The following is a 27,374-nucleotide window of genomic DNA, read 5'->3' as shown; positions in this document are numbered from 1 at the left end:
ATTAAATCAAAAGTTTTTAATCCGTGTTGATTGCAAATCTGCAAAAGACATTTTACAAAAGGACGTAAAGAATCTAGCATCTAAACAAATTTTTGCTAGATGGCAAGCTATCTTAAGTGTTTTTGATTTTGAAATTGAATATCTCAAAGGCACCTCAAACTCTCTCCCTGATTATCTCACTCGTGAATTTCTGCAGGGAAGATAAACAGTGTCCTGTCATGCCGAAATCGGTAAAATCAACCTCTTCTAAAGAGAGGAAAGGAAAGCTAATCCTGGCTGGGTTAGCTAAAAAATTAGAAAAAACTGGGTCTCCAGCCCAACAACAATCTGGGTCATCTACCCAACCCCAAACTGGGTCATCTACCCAAAGAGTTGAGGATACTTCCTCTTCTAAACAATCCAAAGCAGACTATGCAATGCCAATCCAAACACTTCAAGCCTTCCAAGACCAAGGTTTGACCCATCTACCAAAGAAAACCTGGGCTGAAATAGCTTCAGAAGATGAACAGGAAGAAAGTCTTTCTGTTTTGATTGATAACCTAAAAACCAAGCAGATCTCTAACCGTCCAAACAGGGCCCTAGAAATCCAACCCAAACCTATTTCTACCCAGAAACCAAAACCTCAAACACCATATGTCTCAAAGAACAAGTTTCTAGAAGTAATCCAAATGGAACCATCCTACTGGGATAATAAACCAACCAAGGTTCCTGTGAAGATCTTCCCCAAAGACTTCAAAGGGCGACAATTTCATTTCAAACCACATTCTCCAACTAAATCCCAAAATTTTTATGAGTTTATTCTACTTGATTCAAACTCTATTTCCATCAAACACTATAAGAGTCCAAAAGACCCTGAGTTTATTACTCATTCAACCATCCAGATTCTCAAGGTGATCACCCCAGCAGAATATGGAAATCCAAATAAAATAACCAAATTTTCCCAGCCTTATGATCCAATTGGATATAATTATTGGGACTATGAATTAGCCTGGACCAATGTCTTCTTCATGCAAAATAAAGAAAACAAACATTCATGGTTAATTTACTTTAAGCAAAATATCCAATATAATTTCCCGCAATGGTTTAATAAATGGTGGGATTATTTTGGACCAATCCTTGATATCCTTCCTCCACAAGTCTTTGAAGGAATGACAATCTTTTCCAAAAAATTCGACAATCTAGCAGATCCCTTTCCAATAGATCTGCATTTTTTCTCAAAGTTCTCTCTGGCATGGATATTTTCATGGCAGTACAATTACGGCGAGAAAACAGGCATCAGACTACCATTACTCAGGAGACAAGCTTTTGTTAAATGGTGGATAGAATTTGATGCTTCTAGAGCTTACCCAGAAAATGTCAAGCTCTGGTTTAAAAAACATCCAAAAAGCATCAAGCCAGCTGATCCAGAAACCTCCGTTTTCTTGAATCAAAAGGCTCAGATCACAGCAGCATTAGCAGCATCAACCAACAAAGAAAATTTTGCAAAGAATTTGCAAGGTATTCTTCAATTACTCCAAGAAGAAGCTGAGAGTTCTAAACAGAAGACAGGTTCTTCATCTCCTTCTATCTCTTCTTCAACATAAGACTTCTACCAAAATGAGGATGATTGTTTTGGAATCAACTTAGCATAAGACTGTTGAAGAAAACCACTGTAGTAACGCTGATGGCAAAATGACATGAGCATGATGTCAGCATAAGGTGACGCATACAGTGACGTAATCAAAGTGTCGGCAGAAACTGTAGCATCACGAGTCAGTTACTGTTCACTTAACCTACACTGTTCAAACAGTCGGTCATGTAACTTGTACTGTAGCAATAATGATTTTTCAATCTATTTAAAGGGTTGCTTCAGTATGTTGAAGGCATCCTTTCATTAGCTGAGTTTAGAGAGATAGTCTAGAGAGAGAGACTGCGAGGTACTTCTGAGTTTTCTCTTCTTCTCTGTTTTCTCTTTAATCTTTCAATTTGTAACTGTAATCTCAATCTTTATGTTTTGAATAAAAGTGTTATTTCATATCTGCTTATGTAATGAACTCTTCTCTTCTCCATCCTTCCACCCAAGTTTGACTCCGGCCTACCGTATACAGCTTGGGTTCTCACCTTAAATTTATTTTATGTTTTAATTTCTGCATTTTAATTTCAGTCATTTATTTCATATAGTAGTCCGTCTACTTTCCTGCTTTCCATTTCTGCTCTAGTTTACTTTATTTCCCTCCTCACACTTCCGGAACCCACTATATATATATATATATATATATATATATATATATATATATATATATATATGGGTGAGGATCATTTTACACCAGTGTAACTTACACTCTCAATCTTGTCCGTTAATCCCACTTATATCTAAGGGCTCTAATTTTTTAGTAACGTGAGTCATTGGATACAAGTGGATCAATGATCAAGATTGAGTGTAAGACTTCTAACTCTTACACCGGTGTAAGAATATCATGCCCCTATATATATATATATGAAAAAAATATTTCTCAAGCTGCTTGAGATAAATTTATTTTCGGCCACCACAAAACTACGTCGTTTTGATTATTTATTTCCTTATATTTACTGATTCACCTTTGAATGATTATGATTCCTTTTTTCTCTCTTTTCCTTTATCACCATTGATCAATCTTTGTATGGTTATGATTTAGTAGTCGGAGATAAAGTTATCTCCGGCAGCTTGAGACAATGTTATCTCCGGCTACTAAATCATAACCGTACAAAGATGGATCAATGGTGATAAAGGAAGAGAGAGAAAAATAGAATCATAACCATTCAAAGGTGAATCAATTAATATAAGAAAATAAATAAATAAAACGACATAATTTTGGAGTGGCGGGAGATAACATTGTCTCAAGCAACTTGAGAAATGTTTTTCCCATATATATATATATATATATATATATATATATATATATATATATATATATGGAAAAAACATTTCTCCGGCAACTTGAGATAAATTTATCTCCGGCTACCCAAAACTACGTCGTTTTGTTTATTTATTTCCTTATATTAATTGATTTACATTTGAATGGTTATGATTCCCTTTTTCTCTCTCTTCATTTATCACCATTGATTCATCTTTGTACGGTTATGATTTAGTAGCCGGAGATAAAATTATCTCAAACAACTTGAGAAACGATAAGCCCTATATATATATGGTTCAGTGGATGCTTTTTAAAGGACACTGTATTCTTTTAGTGACTTACACATTATTATTATTTTTCACTTTACGCGTCAGCGATGTGATTGAGGAGAGAGAAAACTAAGTAACTTTTCAAATTTACACAGTCTTACCAGTAAGACTTTGTGTAAGTTACTAAAAAGACACAAGCTTTTTTGGTAACTGATCCTAATTACCTCTTTAAGGCGAATCAGAACCCCCCGGTATCCCCACGGGTTCGACTCTTTGAGCCGCCTATGGGACTAATCCAGAGTTCGGGTGCGAGTCCAAGGATTACGGTACTTATGCCCCTCCCCATATGGTGTTGGTGGGATTCGAACCGAGGTCCTCTCTCACCACTCGGTCCCCATGCTACCAACTGAGCCACCACACTTGGGTAAAAAGAAAAGAAAAGAGAGACACAAGCTTGTGTCTTTTAGAAGGATACTTCTTTTTTCGAGATATATATATATATATATATATATATATATATATATATATATATATATATATATATATATATATAATGAAAAAAGAGATAATTTGCTATGATTAAAATAATTGAAATGATTCAACGTCCACAAAACGTTGTCTCTCGTGTAGAATAATTGAAACGATTGAGCATACTCGTGTAAGAATAAATTTTTAGTACATCACATATATTGAATTTAGTGTATTTATTCATTTACTTTGTGATATGTAAATAAAAAATATCTCATCTTCCAAAAAAAAAGTAGATGATTGTGATATATTTTATTCAGATGTCATAAATGAATGTTATAAATATATTGAATCTTCGATACATTTGATATCTTTATATACTAAAGATTTAGTCGCTCGGGTGCAAAGTCAGCTTCCTCTTTGAAATGTACGTATATGGAGAAAGAAATGTTTTTCTTTATAAGTATAATCATTAAATCTCTATATTTTGTGCAGTGATCGAATTTATCAATACACCCATGGGTGGATCTAGAACTCTTTTTTAGGGCCAAAAATAATATATATGAAATAATATTTGACAAGGGCAAGTTTGGTGGAAAGATAAGACTTGTTTTTTAGTTTTTTTATTTGAGAAAAAGACTAACTAATAGGACTAATTATCTAATATTATTTTAAAAAAAAATATTTTATACATATAGTAATAAAAAATGGAGACTTATATTTACAAACTTTGTATTTACAAATCTTACAAACTATACTATGTACTCCATAGAATACACTCGTTTAAGAATGTATTTCCAGAAGTACATAATATAATTTGTAAGTGAAAGTCAAGAAAGATTGCACCTTGGTCAAACCTTGGTGCGCCTACATGAGGGTGAAAAACAAAAAAATAAAATAAAATTTATCTTTGATGCGGAAGCATAGACAACCTATGCCCCTCATATAATAGGATCTGCATGTTAAAAACATGTAGGGTTTAAAGTTCATATCTTTTCACTTGAAGGTGTCAAAGAAGAGGACTCCCTATAACAGTAATCCACACAGCTACCTCTTGTTGCTTATGAGAAACACTTTCTCCTTGAGTCCTCCTTTCCTTGGAAGCTTGCTAGGCTGTGGCAAGGTAGAGGCTTTCAAGTGTTTTGATTATTTTCTCAAGATTGTAGTATTGTCTTGAGGTTAGGTGAGAGGAGCAACAATGGAAGAAGATATGAAGAGAAAGGGGCGGCCAAGACTAGGATTTCTAGTCAATAGAGGCACTACTTTTCTATATTGGAAGGAGAGAGGGGCTATTTGATGTTATCTAATTAGAGTTTTTCAATCCTAATTGAATAACATTACTTAGGACCATATCCATGAAGATATGATGTATCTTCTTAGGATATCATTTTAATCATGAAAATAGACACCTCATGATTTGACTTCTAGTTAAGAATAGACTTTAATGGATTATATCCATTTAATCTCTCTCTTTTTTGGTGAAACATTTATAATCTCTTTGAATCTTCATCAAATCCCTTGATTGTTGCAAAATACAATTTTATTTAAATTCATAATTTAAATAAAATAGTAATAATAAATCTCTATCTAATCTCATTAGATATCGATTTGGATAATTTAAAATTATCCTTAACAACTTAACCTCTTGAATCTAAAATTTAAATTAAATTTAAAATTTAATTTAAATTCAAATTTCAAACTGCGCTAAAATTTATTTTGGCTAAGTCAACTATTTGACTTGCTAGGACTCATGGCCCAAGACCATGTTGGGCCTATTAACACATTTGGGCCTATTAGTAGAAAAAACTAATCTTTCACTAACAGTCCAAATGGGGCGCATGATGATATTGGGCTTGGAGTCTAACTCCAACCCAATTACACCTAGAGTTTTGAAAAAATTCAATAATAATTATTGGCCCAAACTTGGTAAATATAAGCAATCAAGAATAACCTTAGAGTGTGACCCATTAGGCCCAATTAGTCATTGACATAAATAAAGTTGGACCAATTAAACTCCTTTAAGAGGCCTAATTTATCTAATGACCACGTAAGACACTAATAATGCTCTGTGGCCTCAGAACTAATCGAGTTAATCACGTGATCTACCTTTCTAATTTGGATACCATGTCGGCATCATCCTTCACAGCGTCATTCACATTTAGTCGAGAGCAAGGATAGAGTATCGTATCTCTTGATTGACTAAATATAGCTTTTTATAGAACTAAGAATATTCTTCTGTCGTCGCTAAGACGGATCATGATTCCTCATGATCTCTTACTATGCATAGATTCTCGATTCAAATAGAAGTCACCAAATCAACACAAGAAAACACCAAAATTCCTCCAAGACACCAAATTTTCGTGGCTGTATTTTGGGGTTTTCTCCTCACACAATGATCTCCACAGGGTGCACTCTACATGAAAGTCACTCACAAGATCAATGGGAACAACTTTGTAGTTGGAAGTTTCTCTCAAAAATGACTCTAACTCAAGATTTTAATTTGAGAAGCTCACTTTCCCTATTTCCATGGTGAGGAGCTTGTGAGGAAGAAAAAAGAGAGGAGAGAGAAATGTGAACATCTGATTTCTTTGTCTTTTTAACCACTTAAGTGGGTCTTACTCGTCAATTAATTTTCTTAAATCATCCATTTTAGCCCGCAAATTTATAATCTACACAATTATATATGTCAAATAATATTTTTTTAGAATTTTTCAACCGTAAGGTTAATTGAATTTTTATCTTCAAAAACTTGCTTTTTAATTAAAAAATAATAATTCTCCAATCAATACATATTGGAAGGGGTTGTTTGTACGCGTTAAACAAGTAATCTCGAGTTCGAATATGAATACATAACTGTGACAAAATTTTGGAGAGAATTTTGTCGCCTTAATAATCTTGTGAGACTTAATCAACTTAGTTAAACCGGTGGATAAAAAAAAAATTAACTTCAAAAAATAATAAAAGCCAAAATATTTTTTTAATTAATATTCCTAACCTTTAATAAAATGACTATATTTTTTAAAAATCATTCTAAACCAAATGATGTATAAAAAATTAATTTTTCATAAACTAATCAAAACGAACCCAAATTGATTTAGAAGGACAAGAGGTGGCAAAACAACGGGTCAAAACGGGTTGAATCTGTAGGGCGGGTTGATCCATCAGGTTTATTTTTTTTTCGAAAAAACAATAATCAATATCTTCTTATACTTATTTATTCTTTATTTGATACTCCTTATATTTTTGAGGAATACAATTCTAAAATTTTCTTTTTAGTATGTTGATGGGAGGGCGAATTGAAATTTTCAACTTACTTTAAAAAACGGGACAAAACGATTGATTTGTTTTGAAATAGATTGAAGGCGGGGTTACCTATTTTATCACCACTCACAAGTCTTAATCCATTTTGTTAAATGGATTTTTTTTGTTTTATTTTTTAAATCCTAGCCACAACTTTTTTTTTTTTAGTAAAATAAACTATTCCGATTCAAGCCACGCACGCTGCTCGAACTATATCCAATGTAAAATTCAGAAACTAGTAGAAGCAATTCCATTTTTTTTCTTACTAATCAAAGTAAAAAACAAATCTATCTACTAAATCTCCAAATCCACATACAATTTATTTTCTTATATGTAATACAAAATGTTTTCCTCCCGAACAAGATTTTAACCCAAGCTTACATGCCCTACATGCAGCTATTTATTCGATTAATGTCAAGGCGCATGAAATCAAATACTCACTGAAACGATGGCTAATTAAAACAGTAAACTCTGAGCGTTATCCTCTTGCATTACATTCATTCTCTGAAACATGAATCATGAAAATTTAAGAGCTTGGCATTAGTGTGTTTTCAATGTCAATCACAAATCGATATTTCACATCTGCTTTGAGGAGGCGCTCCATTGCAGTGTTCACATAATCTATAGGAATAACCTCAATGTCAGGTTTCACATCATGTTTAGCAGCAAAATCAATCATTTCTTGTGTCTCCTTAATTCCTCCAATGCAACTGCCAGCTACTAACTTTCTCCCTGCAAACAAAGTACAATATTTGTAATTCACATTTCAACAAATCATTCATCAGTGCATTTTCCACCAACCCACCAAAGCATTCTTTACTTGTTAATAAACCAAAAATTTATGCAAAGTCTCTATCAACGGCATGTTATTTCAATTCTATGTTGCAGGAGGGTGCTTTTTTTTTTTAGATATGAGCGGTGTTTGAAGCCTTAACCCGACTAATTTGATTTCGGGTTTGAACCTCCGCCTACCTTGGAATTGATCCGCAAACATTAACTAACATATGGTATTATTTTCCGTATGCTTACCCAAAAGTAAAGACAACACCGGTAGCTCCAGTGGCTTCTCGGGTGCACCAACCATGACAAGTTTCCCATGAGACTTCAACAGACCAATCAAAGGAAGTAGAGGATGGACAGCAGAAACTGTGTCAATGATACCATCCAAGGTACCCATTACAGCCTAAAATACACATTAGAAGTTGATCAATAAACTGTTTCTCACATTTACAACAAAGAAGTGTGTTTCTAAATGGTACCTGCATCTGATCTGGGTCCCTGCTGACAACAAATAAGTCAGCTCCAAGGTGTTCAATGGCTTCCTTCTTTTTTTTGCTAGATGTGCTAATTACTGTCACCTTAGCCCCAAAAGCTTTAGCAAACTTAACAGCTACATGGCCAAGCCCACCAAGACCAACCACACCCAATTGAAGGCCAGGCTTGTCAAGTCCATAATATCTTAAAGGGCTATACACTGTGATCCCAGCACAAAGGAGAGGAGCAGCAGCATCAAGAGGTAAACCATCTGGAATATGAATCACAAAGTGTTCATCTGCAACCATATGGTCAGAGTAGCCTCCATATGTGGTTGTGCCATCAACATACTTGGTACCATAGGTTAGAATCATTTTTGGACAGTAATTCTCAAGACTTTCATCACAGCTTTGGCATGAGCGGCATGATTGAACCATGCACCCCACACCCACCTTGTCTCCGACTTTGAATTTTTGTACCTTGCTTCCCACTTCTGTTACTTCACCTACAATCTCGTGCCTATATTTTCGTACTCAAATTAGAATCCAATATATTCATCTCATATTGCTTTTATGCATTGCTTGGACACTTTGAGTGTTTTTTTTTTTTTTTTTTTTATAATTGATAAACAAAAGCATAATTTTGATTAGACTAGCTCTGAAAACAGGGTAGTGAATTTGGAATAATAACAATGTCTTTAATACATGAAAACATGTTATCCTATTAGACTCTGTTCCGAATTGACACAGCCTGTCTAGTTATAATGGTCCTACATCACAATCACCAATCAATCCTAGATAAAATAATAACAAGAGTAACATCAACAAGTAGAACAGGATATTGTCATGACTATACATATTATTCATTTAATTTTGTCCATTTAAAAAGTGTTAATGTAATTTAAATTTCAGTTAGTACTTAAATTTTTAATATGTGACAAATAAATTTTATTTTGATTTTGACAATTATCTCACTTGTATTTTCAATATATCAATAACACGTAATTTCAGCTTTAGTAGTTAACCACGTGTATTTTTTTGAAATCACCCGAGATTATTGGTTATATATTAAAAGTTAAATTAAATTAATTATTAGAATTAAGATTATAGGAGATCGTTTAGTACATTTTGGGGAGGGACGATTAGTTTTTTTTTTTGGGTACACAAGGGCCAATGAGTTTTAACCATGAATAAACTATAATTTAGAATTATTCTCATAGCCAAGTTAAAGAGTTAAAGTATGTAAGGATAATCGGAGACCAACTTGCCTAAAAGAGGTAATTTGGATCGGTATAAGAAAAATTAATAAGTTAACAGTAACTTAGATTAAATAAAATATTATCTATTTTAACATTTAATACTTTATAAAATAAGTAACCTGTTACAGCAGGTTAAAAACAAGGAAAAATGAAAATTTTAATATAGAATGATCGAAGCATGCCCAGGTTCTAAGTGTGTTAAGCATTTTCTCAAGTTAGGTTATCATCTTTTAACCATAACATGCATCAAGGTTCATTTTTAAGCATAAAAACTCAAGTTCAAAGGTGATGAAGCTTACCCAAGCTTAAACTCAGCAAAAGGATGCTCTTGGAGCTCCCAAATCAGGTGCTAAGGTACTGTCCTCAAGGTGCACGAAAATAGCAACACAAATGTTGGTTCTTTAACACCAAAGGTCACCACTTGGACCTCCAAAAACCAAGACAAGGCTTCTCTCAACCCAAAACCAACAAGTCAGCAACCAAACCTCCCTCACACTGACTCCAAAACTCAGAAACAAGACCACCAACACACTCCCAAGGATGATCCTCACTCATACCAAGTGTTTAGGAGAAGAATTTGTGAAGGAAAATGGCCACAAGCTCAAAAAATGATGAAGGGAAGGCAATGGAACAGTTGCCAACACTCAGCCACCAAGTGAGTCACGTAGAGAATTCTGGTCCTAGGGTTTCGTGCCCATAATGGAGTATTTATAGCCAAAACTCACTTAAGCACACAGTATTAACTTTAATTGTTACGCTTAGCATTTTCATCTCAAACTTTGGATTCTTAACCTACTCAATTTTACAAGAATTATCATATTTTTATTATATTTTTCGGAGCACCTTTCCGGTACGCGCTTTTCATAACCAGTATCAGTTTCTGGCACCAGTTCTTATTATTTTGACTTGAAACTCGTTTTACAAGTCCTACATATCATTCTAGTAATTATCATGCACTTATTATTATTTTCTGGGAAACTTTTTTGGTACGCATTTATACCGACTAGCAGACACATAGGACACATAGCCTTTGAAAGATGTACCCCATAACTGACGGGAAGAAAATCCCTTTTCGACCCTTCCATGCTAAACCTTTTTAGCATCTTGTCAACATACGTGGATTGAGATAAACCCATCAGCCTCTTGGATCTATCTCTATAGATCTTTATACCAAGTATAAATGTCGCTTCTCCCAAATCCTTCATGGTGAAGCTTTTTGAAAGCCACTCTGTCGTTATTTGTAATGTGGGGATGTCATTTCCTATTAGCAATATGTCATCTACATAAAGTACCAGGAAGACGACATTACTCCCACTAACCTTCTTGTAAACACAAGGTTCATCCTCGTTCTTGATAAAACCGTTACTCTTAACGACTTCATCAAAATGAATATTCCAACTCCTTGATGCTTGCTTTAGCCCATATATCGACATTTGTAGTTTGCATACCATATGCTCCTGATCTTTGATTTCAAAGCGTTCAGGTTGTGTCATGTACACTTCCTCCTTCAAGAACTCATTCAAGAAGGCGGTTTTGACATCCATTTGCCAAATTTCATAGTCGTGATATGCTGCTATTGCAAGCATGATCCTAATAGATTTGATCATGGCAACTGGTAATAAAGTCTCATCATAGTCAACTCCTTGTCTTTGACGATACCCTTTCGCAACCAACCTAACTTTGTAGGTCTGAACGTTGCCATCTGCATCAGTCTTTCTTTTAAAGACCCATTTGTTACCGATAGGAACTATTCCTTGCGGTTTAGGAACCAAGGTCCATACCTTGTTTTGATACATCGAATCCATTTCAGATTCCATGGCTTCAAGCCATCTAGAAGAGTCAACATCCTTGACTGCTTCTTCGTAGTTACTTGGCTCAACATCCTCGACGGTTTGCTGATTCTTAATCATAAACCCATACCTCTTAGGTGGATGGATGACCCTCGTTGACCTACGGAGTTGTGTGTTTACTTCTCCTTTGGAGAACGTCGCCTGCGGAGCAGACTCGGGTTCCTCAATTTGTTCCTGTGGTCCTTGAACTTCTTCAAGATCAATCTTACTCCCACTGGCTCCTTGAGAGATCAAATCCTTCTCAAGGAACTCAGCATTCTTGGACACAAACACCTTGTGTTTAAAGTAGTATCCCTTAGAACCTCTAGGATATCCCATAAATTGACATTTAGTACTCTCAGCACTAAGCTTGTCTGATGCCAACGCTTTGACATATGCCGGCGATCCCCATACCCTGAGGTAACTCAGGTTGGGTCTCTTACCATTCCATATCGTATATGGTGTGGTCTGAACAGATTTAGATGGTACCTTATTTAGAAGGTATGCCCCTGTGTCTAAGGCATATCCCCAAAACGATTTTGGAAGTTGAGTCTCACTCATCATAGACCTAACCATGTCTAACAAGGTCCTGTTTCTTCTTTCTGAGACACCATATTGGTGTGGTGTGTAAGGTGCAGTAAACTGCGAGAGAATTCTATTTTCTCTCAGATAATCCCGAAACTCATGGCTCATATATTCACCATCACGATCTGATCGCTATGACTTAACCATCTTGCCACGCTGTTTCTCTACTTCATCGTAAATGTAATGAAATAGGAGTATCCTCCTCTAGCTTTAATAAACATTGGGCCACATACATCAGAGTGAATGAGTTCTAATAACTCACTAGCCCTATGAATCTCAAGCCCTTTGGGCTTTTGACGAATCATTCTCCCAACTAGACAAGATTCACATTGTCCATAGGATTCCAAATCCTTGGGATCTAGGTATCCATCTCTATGCATCCTAGACAATCTTGTTTCATTTTATGTGCACTAGTCTACAGTGCCAAAGATAAGATTGATTATCTATCCTAGGTCATTTCACATCTACATTGAGCACTTCAGTTCCCATTTTCAAAACATACAAGCCATTTATTAAAGAAGCAGTACCAAAAATAATATCATACAAAATGATAGAAAATGTACCATCCCTAATAGTGAAAGCAAAACCATCTTGTTCTAAACAAGAAATAGAAATAATGTTTCTAGAAATGCCAGGAACATAAAGACAATTATTCAAATGGAATAAGAGGCCCGTAGGCTAATGAGGTCGGTATCTCCAACAACATGAGCAGCAACTCTTGCTCCATCACCAACGCGGAGATCCACCTCGTTCTTCTCCAATCTTCTAGGGCTCCTAAGCACCTGCAACACATTGCAGATTATGAGAACCACAACCGGTATCCAATACCTATGAAGTCAGATTAGCACAAGAATAATTTATCTCAATCATGTGAATACCTGAGGTATAAGCATCACCATGCTCCTTCACACTCTTCAGGTAGTTCGGACAATTCCTCTTCCAATGGCCCTTTTTGCCGCAATGGAAGCACACAACATCGCTTTGGTCCTTGGGTGCACTCTTACCCTTCTTTTTTCCTTTCTTCCTTTTGGACTTTCCTTTGGGATTAAGGGAGTTGCCTTTCGCAGGCTCCTTGCCCTTACCCTTGCCCCTTTCAGGCCCACCAATCAGAAGAGCTTGTCTCTCATCTTCTTGATAGACATTTCAGCAGTTGTTAACATACTTAACAACTCTGGCAAGCTCACAAGCATCCCATGCATGATATAATTCATTATGAATTCACTGAAAGAAGGAGGAAGTGATGATAGAACTAAGTCATTAATTAATTCAACATCCATTGTGAACCCTAGACCCTCTAGCTTCTCAATGAGCGCTATCATCTTCAGTACATGGTGGTTAAATCACATGCCTTCAGTCATCTTGCATACGAACAATTCCCTAAAGGTCTCATACCTCTCATGTCTGCCTTTAATATCATACAACTCCCTGAGATGCATGATAATAGAGGGGGCATCCATATGCTCGTGCTGTTTATGCAGTTCAGGCGACATGGATGCCAGCATGATGCAACAAGCCAACACATTACCATCCATGTGTTGCTGTGGGCCTCGAAATCAAATTCCGCGAACCCATCTTCCCCTTCCTTAAGCGCAATAGGTAAAGCAGTGTCAAGGACATAAGCAACTTTTTTGGCCCGCAGAACATTTCTGACGTTCCGATACCAGTCCATAAAATTAGGACCAGTCAGTTTGTTCGTATCGAGTATTGAACGCAGTGATAGTGGATTAGTCATACTAAAATTAGGGTTTATTAAGTCTCATCAAACGTATAGGTACAATTATCATGCTAGTCGTATCCTATGTCAAACATCTATCGGATTACACTAGTCGTAATTGGACGTGCATAATAATACATACAAACGCGATTTGTCCAATTTCATGCATACTAGTCGTTTTTTTAAAACATAAAAGCATACATGCATATAAAACAATTTTATTTGAGACGATCATGGTGCTCGTGCATTCGTCCTTCTTGCTTCTCAAGCCACGACTCCTTGTCGTCTAAGCGTCACTAGCCTAATTCTCTAATTACAAAATAATTAAAGAAACTCCAAAACATCTTTGGAGGGACAAATGAATATTCAAAATTTAAAATTCAAATTTACATTTTAATTCAAATCGAGCAAAATTACACCTTTAATTTAAAAAATAAAGTTTGAAATTCAAACTCGGGCACCATGACCATCCCCTTCCAATTTGCACCTGAAAATTCAAATAACTTGCAAGCACATAATATCAAATATTATATAACATGTTCATCCATACGTCTTATCATTTTAACAATTAAAATATCATTGCAAGAATCATGATTCAAATTTTCTTAATGGCCGAACTATATAACAATTAATATAATTCAAATTTTGATGACTCTTTCTCAAAGAACACAAAATTAAACCACACAAGTAGACACCACACCTTGTATGGCCGAATCACATATCCATATATATGATAAAAAAATTTCACAAAAATTTCATGTCATTCTCATGGAACAATTCATAGAGAAAAATAAGAAAACAATCAAGGTACTCAAAGTACTCCTCATGGTCGAGTCATCCCTTTCAAAAAGGTGTTTCTTTTCAAAACTTTCACAAAGAAAAAGAAACAAAACCACGAACACGTACAGATATATGAACATAGCAATCATATTATCATGTTCATAAAATAAAAACTTTAACAATTTAAAGCATAGTATTTCAAAATCCATATACTATGATTCATGCTTTAATTCTTTAAAGAATTTTTGACCGTAAAGAACAAGTTTTTACAAACAAAGTACCATCACCCGCCGATGGTAAAGCGACCGGGCTCTGATACAACTTGAAAGAAAATGGCCTTGAAAGCCAATGCATGTGAGAGGGAAAAATAAAAATTTTTCTCAAGCCGAATCACACATGCAATAAAGATTCATGCTTTAAGACAGCATGATGTTACCTTTGTTTGTGATTCGAACTCCAAGTTGATCAATGTCAGGTTTGAAGGGTTCAAACCCTCTAACGTTGATCCACACCACCCACGTCAAGATGCAAGAACTCTTTCTTAAAGAACCACCAATTGATCACCACAAAGAGGCTTGCTATGCACTCAATAGGTGAAGGAGGAGGTAAGGTGAATGTGTTTAGAAGAGTGATATTTTCAGAAAGAAAACATCACAAAAATGGAGCATAGAATGGAGTAGAATTGGCAAGGTGTTTTGTGAAAAACCCTAAGGAGAACCTACCCAAGTTGGCGCACAAGAGTGTGATGAGAGAGTCATGATGCAATCAGATTTTTCACTTAAAAAACTAATTGAGGTGGCGCACAAAGAGGGAGAAAAAGGTGGAGTTGTTGCAATTCAAAATTCCCAACAACCTACCTTTGAATTCTCATGAGACTAGGTCTTAACCTAGTCAAAATTCTGATCTACTGGCCATCATATGGCCAGCCATATGTGCGCCCCCTTCGGCTCCAGAAACGGTCCAGATACGTTGAGAAGTTGCATTCAAATTTGAACTAACTCACTCACTGATTCTCTCAACCAACCAAATCTGATTGGAGCTTATTTGGTTGACTAGATGACACTTATAATCACACCAAATCAGCGCCCCAAACAGCCCTTGGTGATCTCCAAAGATTTCCTCTTGATACAAGAGATTTGTTCCAACAAGATCTTATCTTATCCTTTTGTTATAAAACAACTTTTCATAGCCAATTCAAATTCAAATTCAAACGTTCATACATTTAAATTCAAAATTCAAATTCTAAATTCAAATTCTAAATTCAAAATTCAAAATTCAAATTCAAAATTCAAATTCAAATTCAAAATTCAAAATTCAAAATTCAAAATTCAAAATTCAAATTTCAATTCAAAATTCGAATTTCAAAATTCAAATTCAAAATTCAAAATTCAAAATTCAAATTCAAAATTCAAAATTTAAATATTTGATAATTAATTTAACTAATTAAATTAATTAGTAATGTTTTGGACCATCTAACCCATTACATGATCCATGCGCCCTTTTCCCTTTTGGTGGGCTTCCAAACTTCTTCTTGGGCTAATAACCATTATTAGGCCCAATACCTTTAATGCTATATTATCATGACAATAAGGTGTTAGTGTGTGACCCATTAGGCCCAACATAGCCACTGACATAAATGGGCTTGGGCCCAACAAGCCCACAACCAATCTAATGACAACACAGAGCACTAGCAATGATTTGGTTCCCCAGAGCTAGTTAGGTTAATGACATAATCATCCTATTACACATATTTGGTTGCCGTATGTATTTCCTTTCGTCTCTGTTACCTTCCTCATTAAATCTAGGGTAAAGAAACGTATCAACCCTTGCGGTTTAGGGTAAGCTTTATTCGAAATAGGGAATCTTTAATTTACTGACTCTAACGATAGATCATCTCATGGCCTCTTTTACTATGCATAGATTCCCGAGTCCTTGTAAATGTCATCCCGATTTCTTCGATTTACAGATAACCTAATCTCTCACAGAGATTTGAAGAATTCCTTCAGCTTATCACCCTAGCCTTGTGCTCTTTCAGGACAAGCCCAACATTGTACCTATGAGTCTCCATGTTTCAGGAAGACGAAGTATACAGTCAAAGCGTGCCTTCTAGAACACAGTCTAGGTAATAACTTCTGGTCTAAGGAAAGACATACCCAAATATAAAGAGACTACTCTAATATCCTCTTTGTGAGATTTCCTCATAGAGTCTCTTTGTGGGTCTGTTCAGTGCGAGCTATACCCTTATAGTTCCACCCACGACTTTAGCTAAGACATCTCCATATCTGTAGCAGATGAGGTCTTTACCTTGTATCCAAATACAAGTAGATAAGTCGTGCTAGTCTTACCCGAGATCACTGATCCCCATTCTTAGTGTCTCTAGACTAGGAACATAGAATTAGGAATAAACGTGCGGTATCCTTGAATCCTCATAATCGTGATCTCATCACAGTTACTCAAGAAATACATGTTCTATTCCAAGGGGTTTATCCAGTTTATTCATAATATATTAACAATAATATCGAGACAAGTGGGACTCGACCTTGCGAGCCTCCACGATGGCGCGGTGGAAGGAACAGAGACGGAAAGGTGGGCGTAGAAAGAGAAAGGGAAGGGTTCTGGGAAAGCAAAGAGAATCGAAACTGCTCTTCGAACCCGACCAGCTTCGAGGTAAGTGAGGATTTTTTTAATCACAACCTCGGTGGTTGTGGTGGCGAGTGAGTGTGGCTTCAGGTTTCGCTTGTGGTTGTGTATAACACCTCGTAAATCTAAGTATGAAATTATGTGCTATAATGTGGGTTAAAAGGGAAGGATTAGTGAAAATCCGGAAATTAAGGCCAAACTGAGTGAAAAGGGCAAAACGGTAATTTACCAAACACGTATCCCTAGGCATGAAAAATTGAGTAGAAGACCTCAAATGATAAAAATAATGTCGGAAATGGATCCAGACGAAAAATCGAGTGAATAGGAAAGTTTTGAAAATTTTGATGAATAGTGATTTTTCCGGTGTAAAAAATACTGCGGTATAATTGTACCGATAAGTGTGAAATTTTGATCAGTATTTTTAGGAATAAAAAATATGACGCGAACGAGAAAAATATGTAGGTTATGAATTTGTGGTTTAAATTAGGTGATTAATTAAAGTTAAATCGCGTGTGAGACCCGCGGAACCAAAACCCACTTAAGTTTCCCTCATTTTCCCTCAACCTCATGAGCTCTCTCTCTCCTTTCCCTTTCTTTTCCAGCCTGAAACAGCCCCTCCCACCATTGATGAGCCTTCATCCTTTTGCTCTCCAAAACCATCATTTCTTGGCCAAATCCTTTGATTTTGGTGTTGAAATCAATTGGAAAACCCATTCTAAAGCCATTGGTGATACCCCCTAGCTTTGAAATCGCTCCCTTGGTGAGTATTTAGCCTAGGTCAGTTTTGAAAGATTGGAAAAAAGTGATGTTCATGGAGGCATTGGACCTCTAGATGCTTGGAGAAGCCTTGGTGGAGAGTCTAGCATTGATTGTGAGTGTATTTACATGGTTTTTATGATTGATTTCATAGATCAAATTTATGAACCCTATGCTTGTAATTGTTGATTTATGATGATTGGAAGCTCAAATGAAAAAATTGCATTAGACGATAATGTCTTAGAATGACATGATTGAGCTAGAAATGCTATGAAAATTTAGGTGAAAATGTTGAGTTTTTAACTTAGAAAAAATAATTGTCATGAAAGTGGAGAAATGAGTTGTGTAAAATTGTGTAGTGAGATGTTGTAGAATATGATTATATGAGTGTTGAATTGTCAAATGATGATGATTGATACAATAAAATTATGGTGATGTGGGAATTTTAACTTAGGCAAATTTTGTGTTGAGTTTTCAAGACTTTGTGAAATTGGTATGTGGTGTAATTGAATAATTGAATTATGGACCATTGGTATAGGTTAATATTAGGATTTCATGACATGTGTAAGTGTTGAATTGGATGGAATATCCTTTGGGATCCTAGCATGAAGAAATTGACCTATTGAGGTCATGGATGGTTAGATGATGTAAAAATGTTATAGTTGATGCTATATGATCGTGATTGGTGTTTAAATGAATGGTAGGTTGGTTTGATGTAGTGAAATTGAAAGGGAGAAATGTTGGATGTGTTGTGTGTGTGAGATTTCAACCATATTGAAGGAAATAAGGAAAATGATGTGAAAATGTGGTATAACCAATGAGTGATGCCTTAGTGCATAAATGGTGATTTAGTTTAATGACTAAAATGGTTGAAGTAATTGGATTAAATGTAGTTGGCCATTTGGTCTAAGTTGTTTTGTTGAGAATTATTGTATTTTGAAAGTGAATTGGTTGTCTTGAAATTGTATTGATGATCATGTTGATTGATCATTATAGGTTTCCTCTCTCGGACTCAATAGAGGAGAATTAAGCTTGGAGCTTAGGTTGTGGAGCATTGGCTTCAGAGTTGAGGTAAACTTTTGGAACTTGGGTTTTATTCCCTCGTGTGTTCCACCAAACCTAGTGGAAGGTTGTGGTTGGATTTGATGCCTTTGATTATGTATAAATGTATGTTCATGCATTATTGCCATGATTGTGTGACATGCTTGGAGCATGTTGTGTGATATAATTGTGATCTCTGGCCAGTAGATGTGTGTTGGTTTGGACTTCCGCTGGAGATATCCTTTGGGGATTCCGGTCGGGTTGTTGCCGTGGGGCCGACTCTGGGAGTGGTACCAGGATGATCCAAATGTGGGACATCCGCTGGATAGGGCTCATGAGGAGTTCCAGTTGGGTTTTGCCATGGGGTCGTCTCAACCATGGGAGAGACACCAGGAAGATTCCGGGAGTTATATGATGGGGTCCTTTAAGGGAATCCTGATGTGGATGTCCTTGGATTTGTGCCCAGTTGTTGTTGTGTGATATTTGTATGTTATGCATTTTATATGATGATCATTGTTTGCACATTGAGTGAGCCATGGGGTGGAGTGATCCTCTAGTACCCTTGGTTTACTGAGATATATTTGTATATCTCACCTCGCGTTTGGGGACATCATTTCAGGTCTTGCTGAGCATGGTGGATCTCCGGGCAAGAGGCCCACTTAGTGGAGGAGTAGAGCGTGAGGTGCATTTGGAGAGCATGACATATTGAAAGATTCCATTTGATGTACATAACATAGTATTTAATATTGTGGACTTAGGTTATGAACTGGTTGCATGTGGATATTGCCATGCTCTTGTATATTTAGGACTATATGTTAAGTCCTTTAAAGTTGAAGTATAGTTATGCCTCTTGTTATTTTTGTATTTTGAGTGAGCATGAGACTTGTCCATGGCCACATAATTGTATTTTGAGGCATTGGAAGACTTTAGTTGTAAATAGACCATTGGTTGTGTAAAATGGCTATGATATTGTAAATGGTTGTACTGATGCATTGATTAATGAATATGCCTGATGGAAGGGCCTAGAGCCTACGTTAGTACTTGTGTAAGGTGTATATTAAGTATCAAGGTGTTAGGAGTATGTTACATCACTCATTTTGTGTCTTGAAAGCTGTCATCTGTCATTTTTACTGCAGAGTAATCGATTACCCTTCATTGGTAATCGATTACCTGAGACAGAGGACAAAAATTTGAGCCACTGTGATCAAAGTAATCGATTACCAGAGGTTGGTAATCGATTACCTAGTTCAGTAATCGATTACCAATATCTGGTAATCGATTACCAGAAAACAGGGGAGCCCAAATTAAGGTTCTGACTTCTACAGTAACCTTTGGTAATCGATTACCTCAAGGATGGTAATCGATTACCACTGTGTTGAAATTTGAAAATGTGTTTTCTAAAATCTAAAATGAATGGTATTGCTTACAGAGTTGATGTTGGGTATATTTTATGCTTCCACGAGTTTTGCATTTACAATTATGGCGTTGTTTTAATTGATTACGGAAATGGTTAATGTTTAAAGAAAGGAATGTAATAAAAGAAAAAGTTTACCCGTAATTTAATTTACTCAATTACTGTGATTGTAACTGCGCTTAATACCATATGCAATGATAACAATACCAGTATGTTACATTGTGGAGGAGTTGGTTCAGTACAAAAGCTGCACTCACACCCATACAATGATACAATACAAGGGAAAAGAACATGACACACTCTTTCCCACAAAGTTATCCTCAAGACTAGAAGGACAAAGCAAACTTCAGATTGTTGTACATCCATGTCAGATTGTTGTACATCCATGTCTTCTGGTTTAACAAATTTGATTGCATAGAAATCTTCTGATTTCATGTCCCTGTTTTTTCTTTTGTTAGGGACCAAAAAAGGCCCTGTGGTTTTTGTCAGGGACCAATAAGGGCGTTGGAGATGCAACTGATGCTAGGCCAGGTGTCCACACGTCCATGGAGATGCAACTGATTATCAAAACGTCGTCGTCTCAACATCCACAGTGGACCACTCAAATCCGCGTCAGCAAACTAACGTATGCACCGTTAGTTGGGCCGTTGGATGGGATTTAACATAAAGACTAATGTGGCTTGTTTTTTGTAATTTAAGGGACCACAATGTCCCTTTTTATTGCTAGGGACCAATAAGGGGTTCGTGGATATTGCCTAAAAAAAACTTAACTTGGCGGTTGTTTAAAACGACGACACATAAAACGCTGTTATAAATTAAAATGAGCAATTTATTCAATAGATCAATTCCTTCTTTCTAGGTAATTACGCCTTCGCACTAACTATAAGATGAAAGAATTAATAATTGCAAAGCACCAAGTCTAATTACAAGCCTATTTACTGTGTCAACCAGAAGTTGGACACAATCAAGTCGTTGGAGCTGGTGGTTGTTCTAAACGGATATAATCATACATAACTCCTTGGAAAGGATTTATAGCTCTCGATTGCCTCAGATAGATGGTGTTCTTTCCTTTCACAAAACGTTCACCTGGTACATCAATGCTGAATAGCCAATGCAATCCATGGATGCCATGCCTTGCTATGGCATTGTCTCCACCTATGGACCCTGTTGCAAAGTGGGGTGGATAAGCGCTAGGGTCATTGAACCGAACCTGATATATGATCATAAATCCATCTTAGAAGAGTTAGTGAAAATGACCAATAGTCATAGCAGTAAAGTACAATTGTGTAAAAAAATGAAATGGTGTACCTGCAGGTTAGCATCAGCAGCACATGCCAAGGCCAATTGTAGTGTGTAGTTTCCTCCCAATATGTCAGTTGGATTGTCAAATATAATCTGCCATGTCGTTGGTTGGTATGTCTTATTTCCTAAGTTTCTGCATATACAGTGCAATGTAGAGTTGAAATCCAACAAAACTTAATAATTAACTGTAGTTATCCACAAATTTTTAATTACCTAGTAACATGAGCAAAAAACCAATCCTTATTATACTTGTTGACACCAATAGTGTACACTAGATCATCATTTGGATATAAATCAGCATAACGTTCCCACAACCCGTATTGCCTATACCTGTTGAAAGTAGAAATAGTTTGAATGAGTAAGAGGGGGAAAATAAAAAAAGATTTTGCACACTAAAAGAAACATAATTTGATAATAATGGGTTTTGGAGTACTTGTCTCTGCGCTGTTCGTTGTATAATTTGTTCATGAGCGTGGGGTAAGGGTCTGGTACATAGAATTCTGCAGCGGAGCGATCTGGGATCCCAATTTCCCAAAGGGTAGGTCCACTTCTTGGAGGACTATATACAAGTGAGTCCAATTTGATGACTCTTCCTATAGGTTCATACAAATACAAGTAATTGTTCAATTGAGCTAGTCATAACTAATTTTGTGTTAAACCCACAAGAGAGAAGATGAAGATATTTTACCTGGTGTGATGGTAATTGTAGCATTATATCTGTAATCTCCAATGAAGCCAGGAACCCAAGCATACAGATTATAATCACCTGGCACAATATTTTTTATTACGAAGTATCCCTTGGTGTCAGCTCGAGTCCAGAATTGATAGCCCTGTGAATGGCATAAAATTCAAACCCTTTTTAATTACCTATCTATCCAAAATTTAAGAAACTAAAGAGGTTTCAGTGGCTCCAGCTCCAATTATACCTTACTTTCTTTCTGCCATGACCCTGCATCTCCAGGCAAAGCTAAACCAATATAAGCATTATTAGCATATTGAAATCTTCCTTCCCTGATGTACCTGGTGAAGCAATGAAATAAAAGGAACATCAGCTGTTTTTATATTTAAATGTCATCATATGAAATTAAAGAAAAAAAATGAAGGTAAATCAAGGCAATAAAATTCACCAATCTTGGACTAGTAATCTTCCAAATACTGTTCCTCGTTGATTGGGTGGAAGGTAATCTTCTGATCGAGGAAAATCGTAAGGCCAGCTTTTAACTTCCTTGGATAGCTAATTGGTCGAAGTAACAAAATCAAATTATTTGTCACAACATAAGCAATATAATGACGGGGAAGTATTCAATTTTTTTTTACAAATTTTGACAAATTACATTATATACTCCTGAAAGTATATAGTGTAACCTAATGTATTTTCGGAAATACATAATATAGTTTGTAATATATAGTGTAGTTTGTAAATAAAAATTTTGTAAATATAATCTTTCCTACGATAATATGTGATAAATTAACACAGCTTGGTGCTGTTAGGGGGTTAATAGTACCTGCTGAACAGCATCAGACCAGAGGGATAGTGAATCCTCGTTGCTTGAAGCAGAGTTAACGTAGACAAATACAGGACCAAAAACCTTTTTATAAGTCTCACCTTCTTGAAATGCCATGGTTACCTCCTTGCCAGCATAGTGGGTGCTCACAAACATCTAAGCAAAAATAAAATTTGCAAATTAAAAAGGAAATAATATATTATATGCTTTGTTGGTTATTCGGGTACTGTTAACAGTGTTAGTGACAATAACAACATATCGATTTTGATTGTGCATAAAATGTCAATTATAGATTTTTGTTGTGTTTTGTTTGGGCTGGTTTTAGATAAGATGGTGGGACATACCGAGAGGGTGAAGGGGCCAACATGAGAAGTAAGGTCTTGCTTGATGGGCCCAGCATTGCGAAACTCATTACTAGGTGTTATCATCCAGAAACCCACGGGTGCATCAGGATCAAGACTAATCCATCCATGAACAGTGTTGTCTGTGTTCTCACATGAGTATTGGTACTTGTCATCCACCTGAGCCCAACACAACCATTCATATTCATTCACGGGCATTTTGAACCAAAACCCATGTCAGTAACAAAATGCATAAACAGACAAAAACCTCTGACAAATCAAACTAGCAAATTAACTTAAAGGGACGTTTGGTTTTTGAAATTTTTTTGAAATAGTAGAGAAATAAGATAGATAGAGAAATGATTGGAAAGATAGATAAAGTGAGATAAATAGAAAAATGTAAAAAAAAGTTGTTTGGTGGGGAAAAACTTTACTGAGAAAATTAGGTAACTTTATGAAATCAACAGTGCATTAAAAGCCAGATAACCGGTTTTCCGAAAAATCCCATCTTCAAATTGGGTTTCTAAACAGTGCGGATATCTATGTTTCTCATAAATCCAGACAAATTGGATAGATGGGTTTTTGGTGAAAAACGTTGAAACAAACATGGTATTTCTAAAAGTCATACTTGAAAAAGATAGATATCCACTGAAAAGCTCCCAACCAAACACCACCTAAGAGTCTACAAAAAGAGATACACACCTCTCCTCTAAATTCTGGGTTAATTGGTCTGGTTAGAAGAACTGCTTCAGGGTAAGCCAGAATTTGACCTGTTTCTCTATCTCTCATCGTTGGCATGCTTCTTTGCTTGTTATCTGATACAGCCATATAGTTGAACCTGTGCGGTTGATTTTCCATTAGTAAACCACAAAACATCAATTTTTTCCTTCAAAAATTAAAGATTGACAAAATTTAAGTTTTTAGGATATAATTTTGGAATTTATTATTCTTATGTTACATAAGAAAAAATCTATCCCCTACACACAAATTCAAGATGGGTCCAACTCTATTTTTTTTCTCTCTTCCCTTGAAGGTTGACACCACTTATATAAATGAGTCGGTAGGAGATAATTATTACCTTATAATTTTAACAATTAAATGTCTAAAAAAAAATGCGTATAAAGATTTAATTGAAACAGATCTAAATATTCAAGAAGTAAGTGACTGAAATAAAACTTTACATAACCAATTTAAAAAAAAAAAGTGTATTAATTTTTTACCGGGAAGTAACACTAGTTTTCTTTTTTTATTTATAAACATAGGACAAAACAAAAGTTCTAATGTTTTTCTCGAAGCACTAATTCTTTTCTCTAATTACTATTTTTTTTATTTTTTATAATTACCTGTCTTTCTTGAGTTTGAAAACAATCCTAATTTGATCAACCTGCACCGCCGGAAATCCTTCAGGACGATCAAATATTGCGTAGGAATAAAATCCTGAATCACCACTTCGAAAAATATATCTGCATAAATAATTAGTTAATTAGCTTATATATAGTAGCTAACTAACAAAAACTTAGAATTAAAATGCACCTTATGTCTATGTTTATGGGGACATTGGAGCCACTCATGGAATATGTCCACGTTCTTAAAAATGAGACCTCCACCAGATTCCCGTCAGCTGCTATAACCGAAAAATTTGTTCCATGGATTCTGTAACATGGTTTCCATCATAAATTAATCTATTGAATCGTGCGACTTTATTTGTTATTAGTTGTAATTTAAGTGGACCAATACATCAACCCATAATTTAATATATTATAGAACATAAAAATTATACCTCTGAAAATTACTAGATTTTCCTGGTTCATTCCATACAACGTCCAAGTACCTACAAATTCGGTCAATTAAACCACGACTTATTTATACCAAACTTTATTACTTTCATGTGAAGTAGGTACATACCCTCTATCTTGTTCTTCGTTTTCAGCTTCAAGTATATTGTCAATTCCATTATATGATATTCCAAGGACGTAGCCCTCAGGTCTTGACAAAATGACGGTAACAATGCCATTGTCAACAACCAACTGAGAAAGTGAAAGTGGAAGACAATTGTCATGGTCTAAACCAAGTACTTGTAATTTCACACGAAAAAAGAAAATCTAACTATGAGTTTATTTTTATAATTTTTTAATTAATTAACTTGTTCCAAAAGCCAGCTAGCATCACCTGCTGATGATTTTCTGTATTCAGCTTGACTTCAGAAAAAGAAGGTGTTGGTTCCAGGCTGTTGATTTCCCTTAAACCTCTTCTGCAGATGAAACGCATGCATGAAAGAAAAATTTGTAAAAATTAAAGTGGAATAATTATCATGGTTTGCATGGGAAATATTTAAAGGAAAAAGAATAAGATGACAGCTAATTTAATTACAATATAGTATAGGGGCAATTAATTGAGCTCTGAATACATATTTTGGTTCTGGTCAAAGGTTCATTTTCCCTTTCTGTTATAGATTGCTTATTTTTCTCGAAATAGGACAGAGATAGAAAAGTGAAGTTGGTAATCAGGACTCCAGAACAACATGGCTAGTGAAAAATTTCCATGGTTGAATATTTAAAATACTTAAGCCCATTTGTGAACATAAAAAATTATGTACACATATATAACTTGTATTGGACATTACGATTTGCATAAGTGTGCAAATAACATAAATTTAAGTACATGCACGGACTTCTTTAACCTTTATTGATATTATTTGAACAGAACACGGGATATTTCATTATTACTGTAGTAAGTAGAATATTATTATTGATGCAGAGCATGTAACAGAGAATGTATGCCATTTAAAGTTTTTTAATTCAAAAGATTTGTGTCGCAGGTTAAGATTATTTTGCAAGTAGACATGATTCAGGAGACATGGGAAATTAGAAGAGTGGGAAGGTGCAAGAATCGATTCTTTTCATCGCCACAATGGCTAACTTGCATAATGCCTTTTCATTACCATAAAGTATAAAGCAATGTACACAAGTGAAGAAAAAAAAAGTAACCTGAAAACGTAACCACAGGTGCACAGCAAAAAATTAACATTAAAAAATAATCAAGGACATGGAATTCTAAAAGTTCTCATGTGACAAGAAACGGGAACACAAAAGACAAAGAAACCGTGACTCTTTTATTTTGCCGAAGCTATCTCTCTCTCTCTCACCTTTTTTCATGGAAAGAATAAAAACAACAACTTCAACATAGAATGTCTTCATTTTTATAGTTTTAAATGGTTTCATGTTTACCTTTCCCTTCCTTTCCTTTTTGTTCTCTCTGACACACGTAAAGATAAGCGCAAATAAAACGCAGAATTACTATATAACAAAAATGAGAAGCAAAAGAAGAGGGAGAACCTAAATGATGTCTTCTCGGAACAGGCACCAAGCAAGAAACAGAGCTGCACAGTCATTCCAAACCACCATAAGAAGAAAACCCGTTTACTCTTCTTACCCATCACCTTCATCTTCATCTCTTAACAATATGAACCTGCAAAAACAATTAGCAACTTCATTTCAGAGACCAATTCAAGACCCCAGATGAAGAAATTAAGGAATGCAAAAATGAACTCAGATAATGCGTTTAAAATAGTAAAAAAAAATAAAGAGTACTGTCAAACTACCATACCATATGGTTAGTAATAATTAATTAAAACGAATTTTAAACAGAAAGATTTTTGAAAGACATTGACCTACCTTTAGAATCACAAATGTATTTCCTGCAGAAAAACAAAACAATGGGAGATGAAAGACAAACTGTTCAACGGCTATTACGAGCTTCTTGTTCTTCTTCTTCTCTTTTTTTTTTTTTTACCCCCCGTGTGTTTATGTTCTGTTTTCGTTACAAAATTCTCTTCGTAACCTCAATAATAAGCACCTTAAAAAAACGTGCTGGCATTTACATAATGACGAAGTGAATGGCCTTATATATAACTGCAACACAATGACCAAGTCTAGCTTCTCTTTCTTGTTACAAATTTTTTCGAATTCTTTATTATTTATTTGTTTTTTAATTTTTTGGTTTTATGAGTTTGGGAAACCCCTGCCCCTCAGTTTCATCAAATTCA

At 35.5% G+C, this 27,374-nt stretch overlaps 2 protein-coding genes across 3 annotated transcripts; both read right to left on the bottom strand.

Moving 5' to 3' along the window:
- Positions 1-7,396: 7,396 nt before the first annotated feature.
- On the bottom strand, positions 7,397-17,684 carry LOC133318133 (probable mannitol dehydrogenase). The gene is made up of 4 exons (XM_061520094.1): positions 17,593-17,684; positions 8,170-8,683; positions 7,940-8,093; positions 7,397-7,642 (listed from the first exon to the last, which is right to left on the bottom strand). The coding sequence occupies exons 1-4, from the start codon at positions 17,682-17,684 to the stop codon at positions 7,437-7,439; spliced, it is 966 nt and encodes a 321-aa protein (XP_061376078.1). The 3' UTR covers positions 7,397-7,436.
- Positions 17,685-21,059: 3,375 nt separating this feature from the next.
- On the bottom strand, positions 21,060-26,780 carry LOC133318131 (probable rhamnogalacturonate lyase C). 2 transcript variants are annotated; one of them, XM_061520091.1, is made up of 16 exons: positions 26,665-26,780; positions 25,490-25,580; positions 25,235-25,356; positions 25,110-25,160; positions 24,863-24,982; positions 24,673-24,792; positions 24,032-24,167; positions 23,333-23,509; positions 22,989-23,144; positions 22,611-22,717; positions 22,410-22,503; positions 22,172-22,313; positions 21,917-22,076; positions 21,697-21,813; positions 21,490-21,616; positions 21,060-21,391 (listed from the first exon to the last, which is right to left on the bottom strand). In XM_061520091.1, exons 1-16 carry the CDS (start codon positions 26,778-26,780, stop codon positions 21,146-21,148), a joined length of 2,082 nt encoding a protein of 693 aa, XP_061376075.1. In that variant the 3' UTR covers positions 21,060-21,145. The 2 variants fall into 2 exon arrangements, with proteins under 2 accessions (XP_061376075.1, XP_061376076.1); XM_061520092.1 differs by having other exon boundaries at positions 25,499-25,580.
- Between the last annotated feature and the right edge of the window lie 594 nt (positions 26,781-27,374).

Source organism: Gastrolobium bilobum, unplaced genomic scaffold (assembly GCF_033153095.1).
Source record: "Gastrolobium bilobum isolate Gb01-03AN ecotype WA unplaced genomic scaffold, APGP_CSIRO_Gbil_v1 utg57960, whole genome shotgun sequence".
NCBI lineage: Eukaryota > Viridiplantae > Streptophyta > Magnoliopsida > Fabales > Fabaceae > Gastrolobium > Gastrolobium bilobum.
Note: the sequence above shows the minus strand (reverse complement) of the source record. Positions and strands in the feature narration are given on the sequence as shown.

What these genes read in the sequence shown, in the direction of transcription:
- LOC133318133 (XM_061520094.1), bottom strand. Translation starts at nt 17,684, where the DNA reads ATGGGTTTTCCAATTGATTTCAACACCAAAATCAAAGGATTTGGCCAA. An exon ending in AGGATGAAGGCTCATCAATG is followed by an intron (nt 8,684 to 17,592) that starts GTGGGAGGGGCT and finishes ACGAAAATATAG; the next exon opens with GCACGAGATTGTAGGTGAAG. An exon ending in GGGACCCAGATCAGATGCAG is followed by an intron (nt 8,094 to 8,169) that starts GTACCATTTAGA and finishes TGTGTATTTTAG; the next exon opens with GCTGTAATGGGTACCTTGGA.
- LOC133318131 (XM_061520091.1), bottom strand. Translation starts at nt 26,780, where the DNA reads ATGAAGATGAAGGTGATGGGTAAGAAGAGTAAACGGGTTTTCTTCTTA. An exon ending in TCCGAGAAGACATCATTTAG is followed by an intron (nt 25,581 to 26,664) that starts GTTCTCCCTCTT and finishes TTTCATCTGCAG; the next exon opens with AAGAGGTTTAAGGGAAATCA. An exon ending in TTTTTTGCTCATGTTACTAG is followed by an intron (nt 21,617 to 21,696) that starts GTAATTAAAAAT and finishes CTGTATATGCAG; the next exon opens with AAACTTAGGAAATAAGACAT.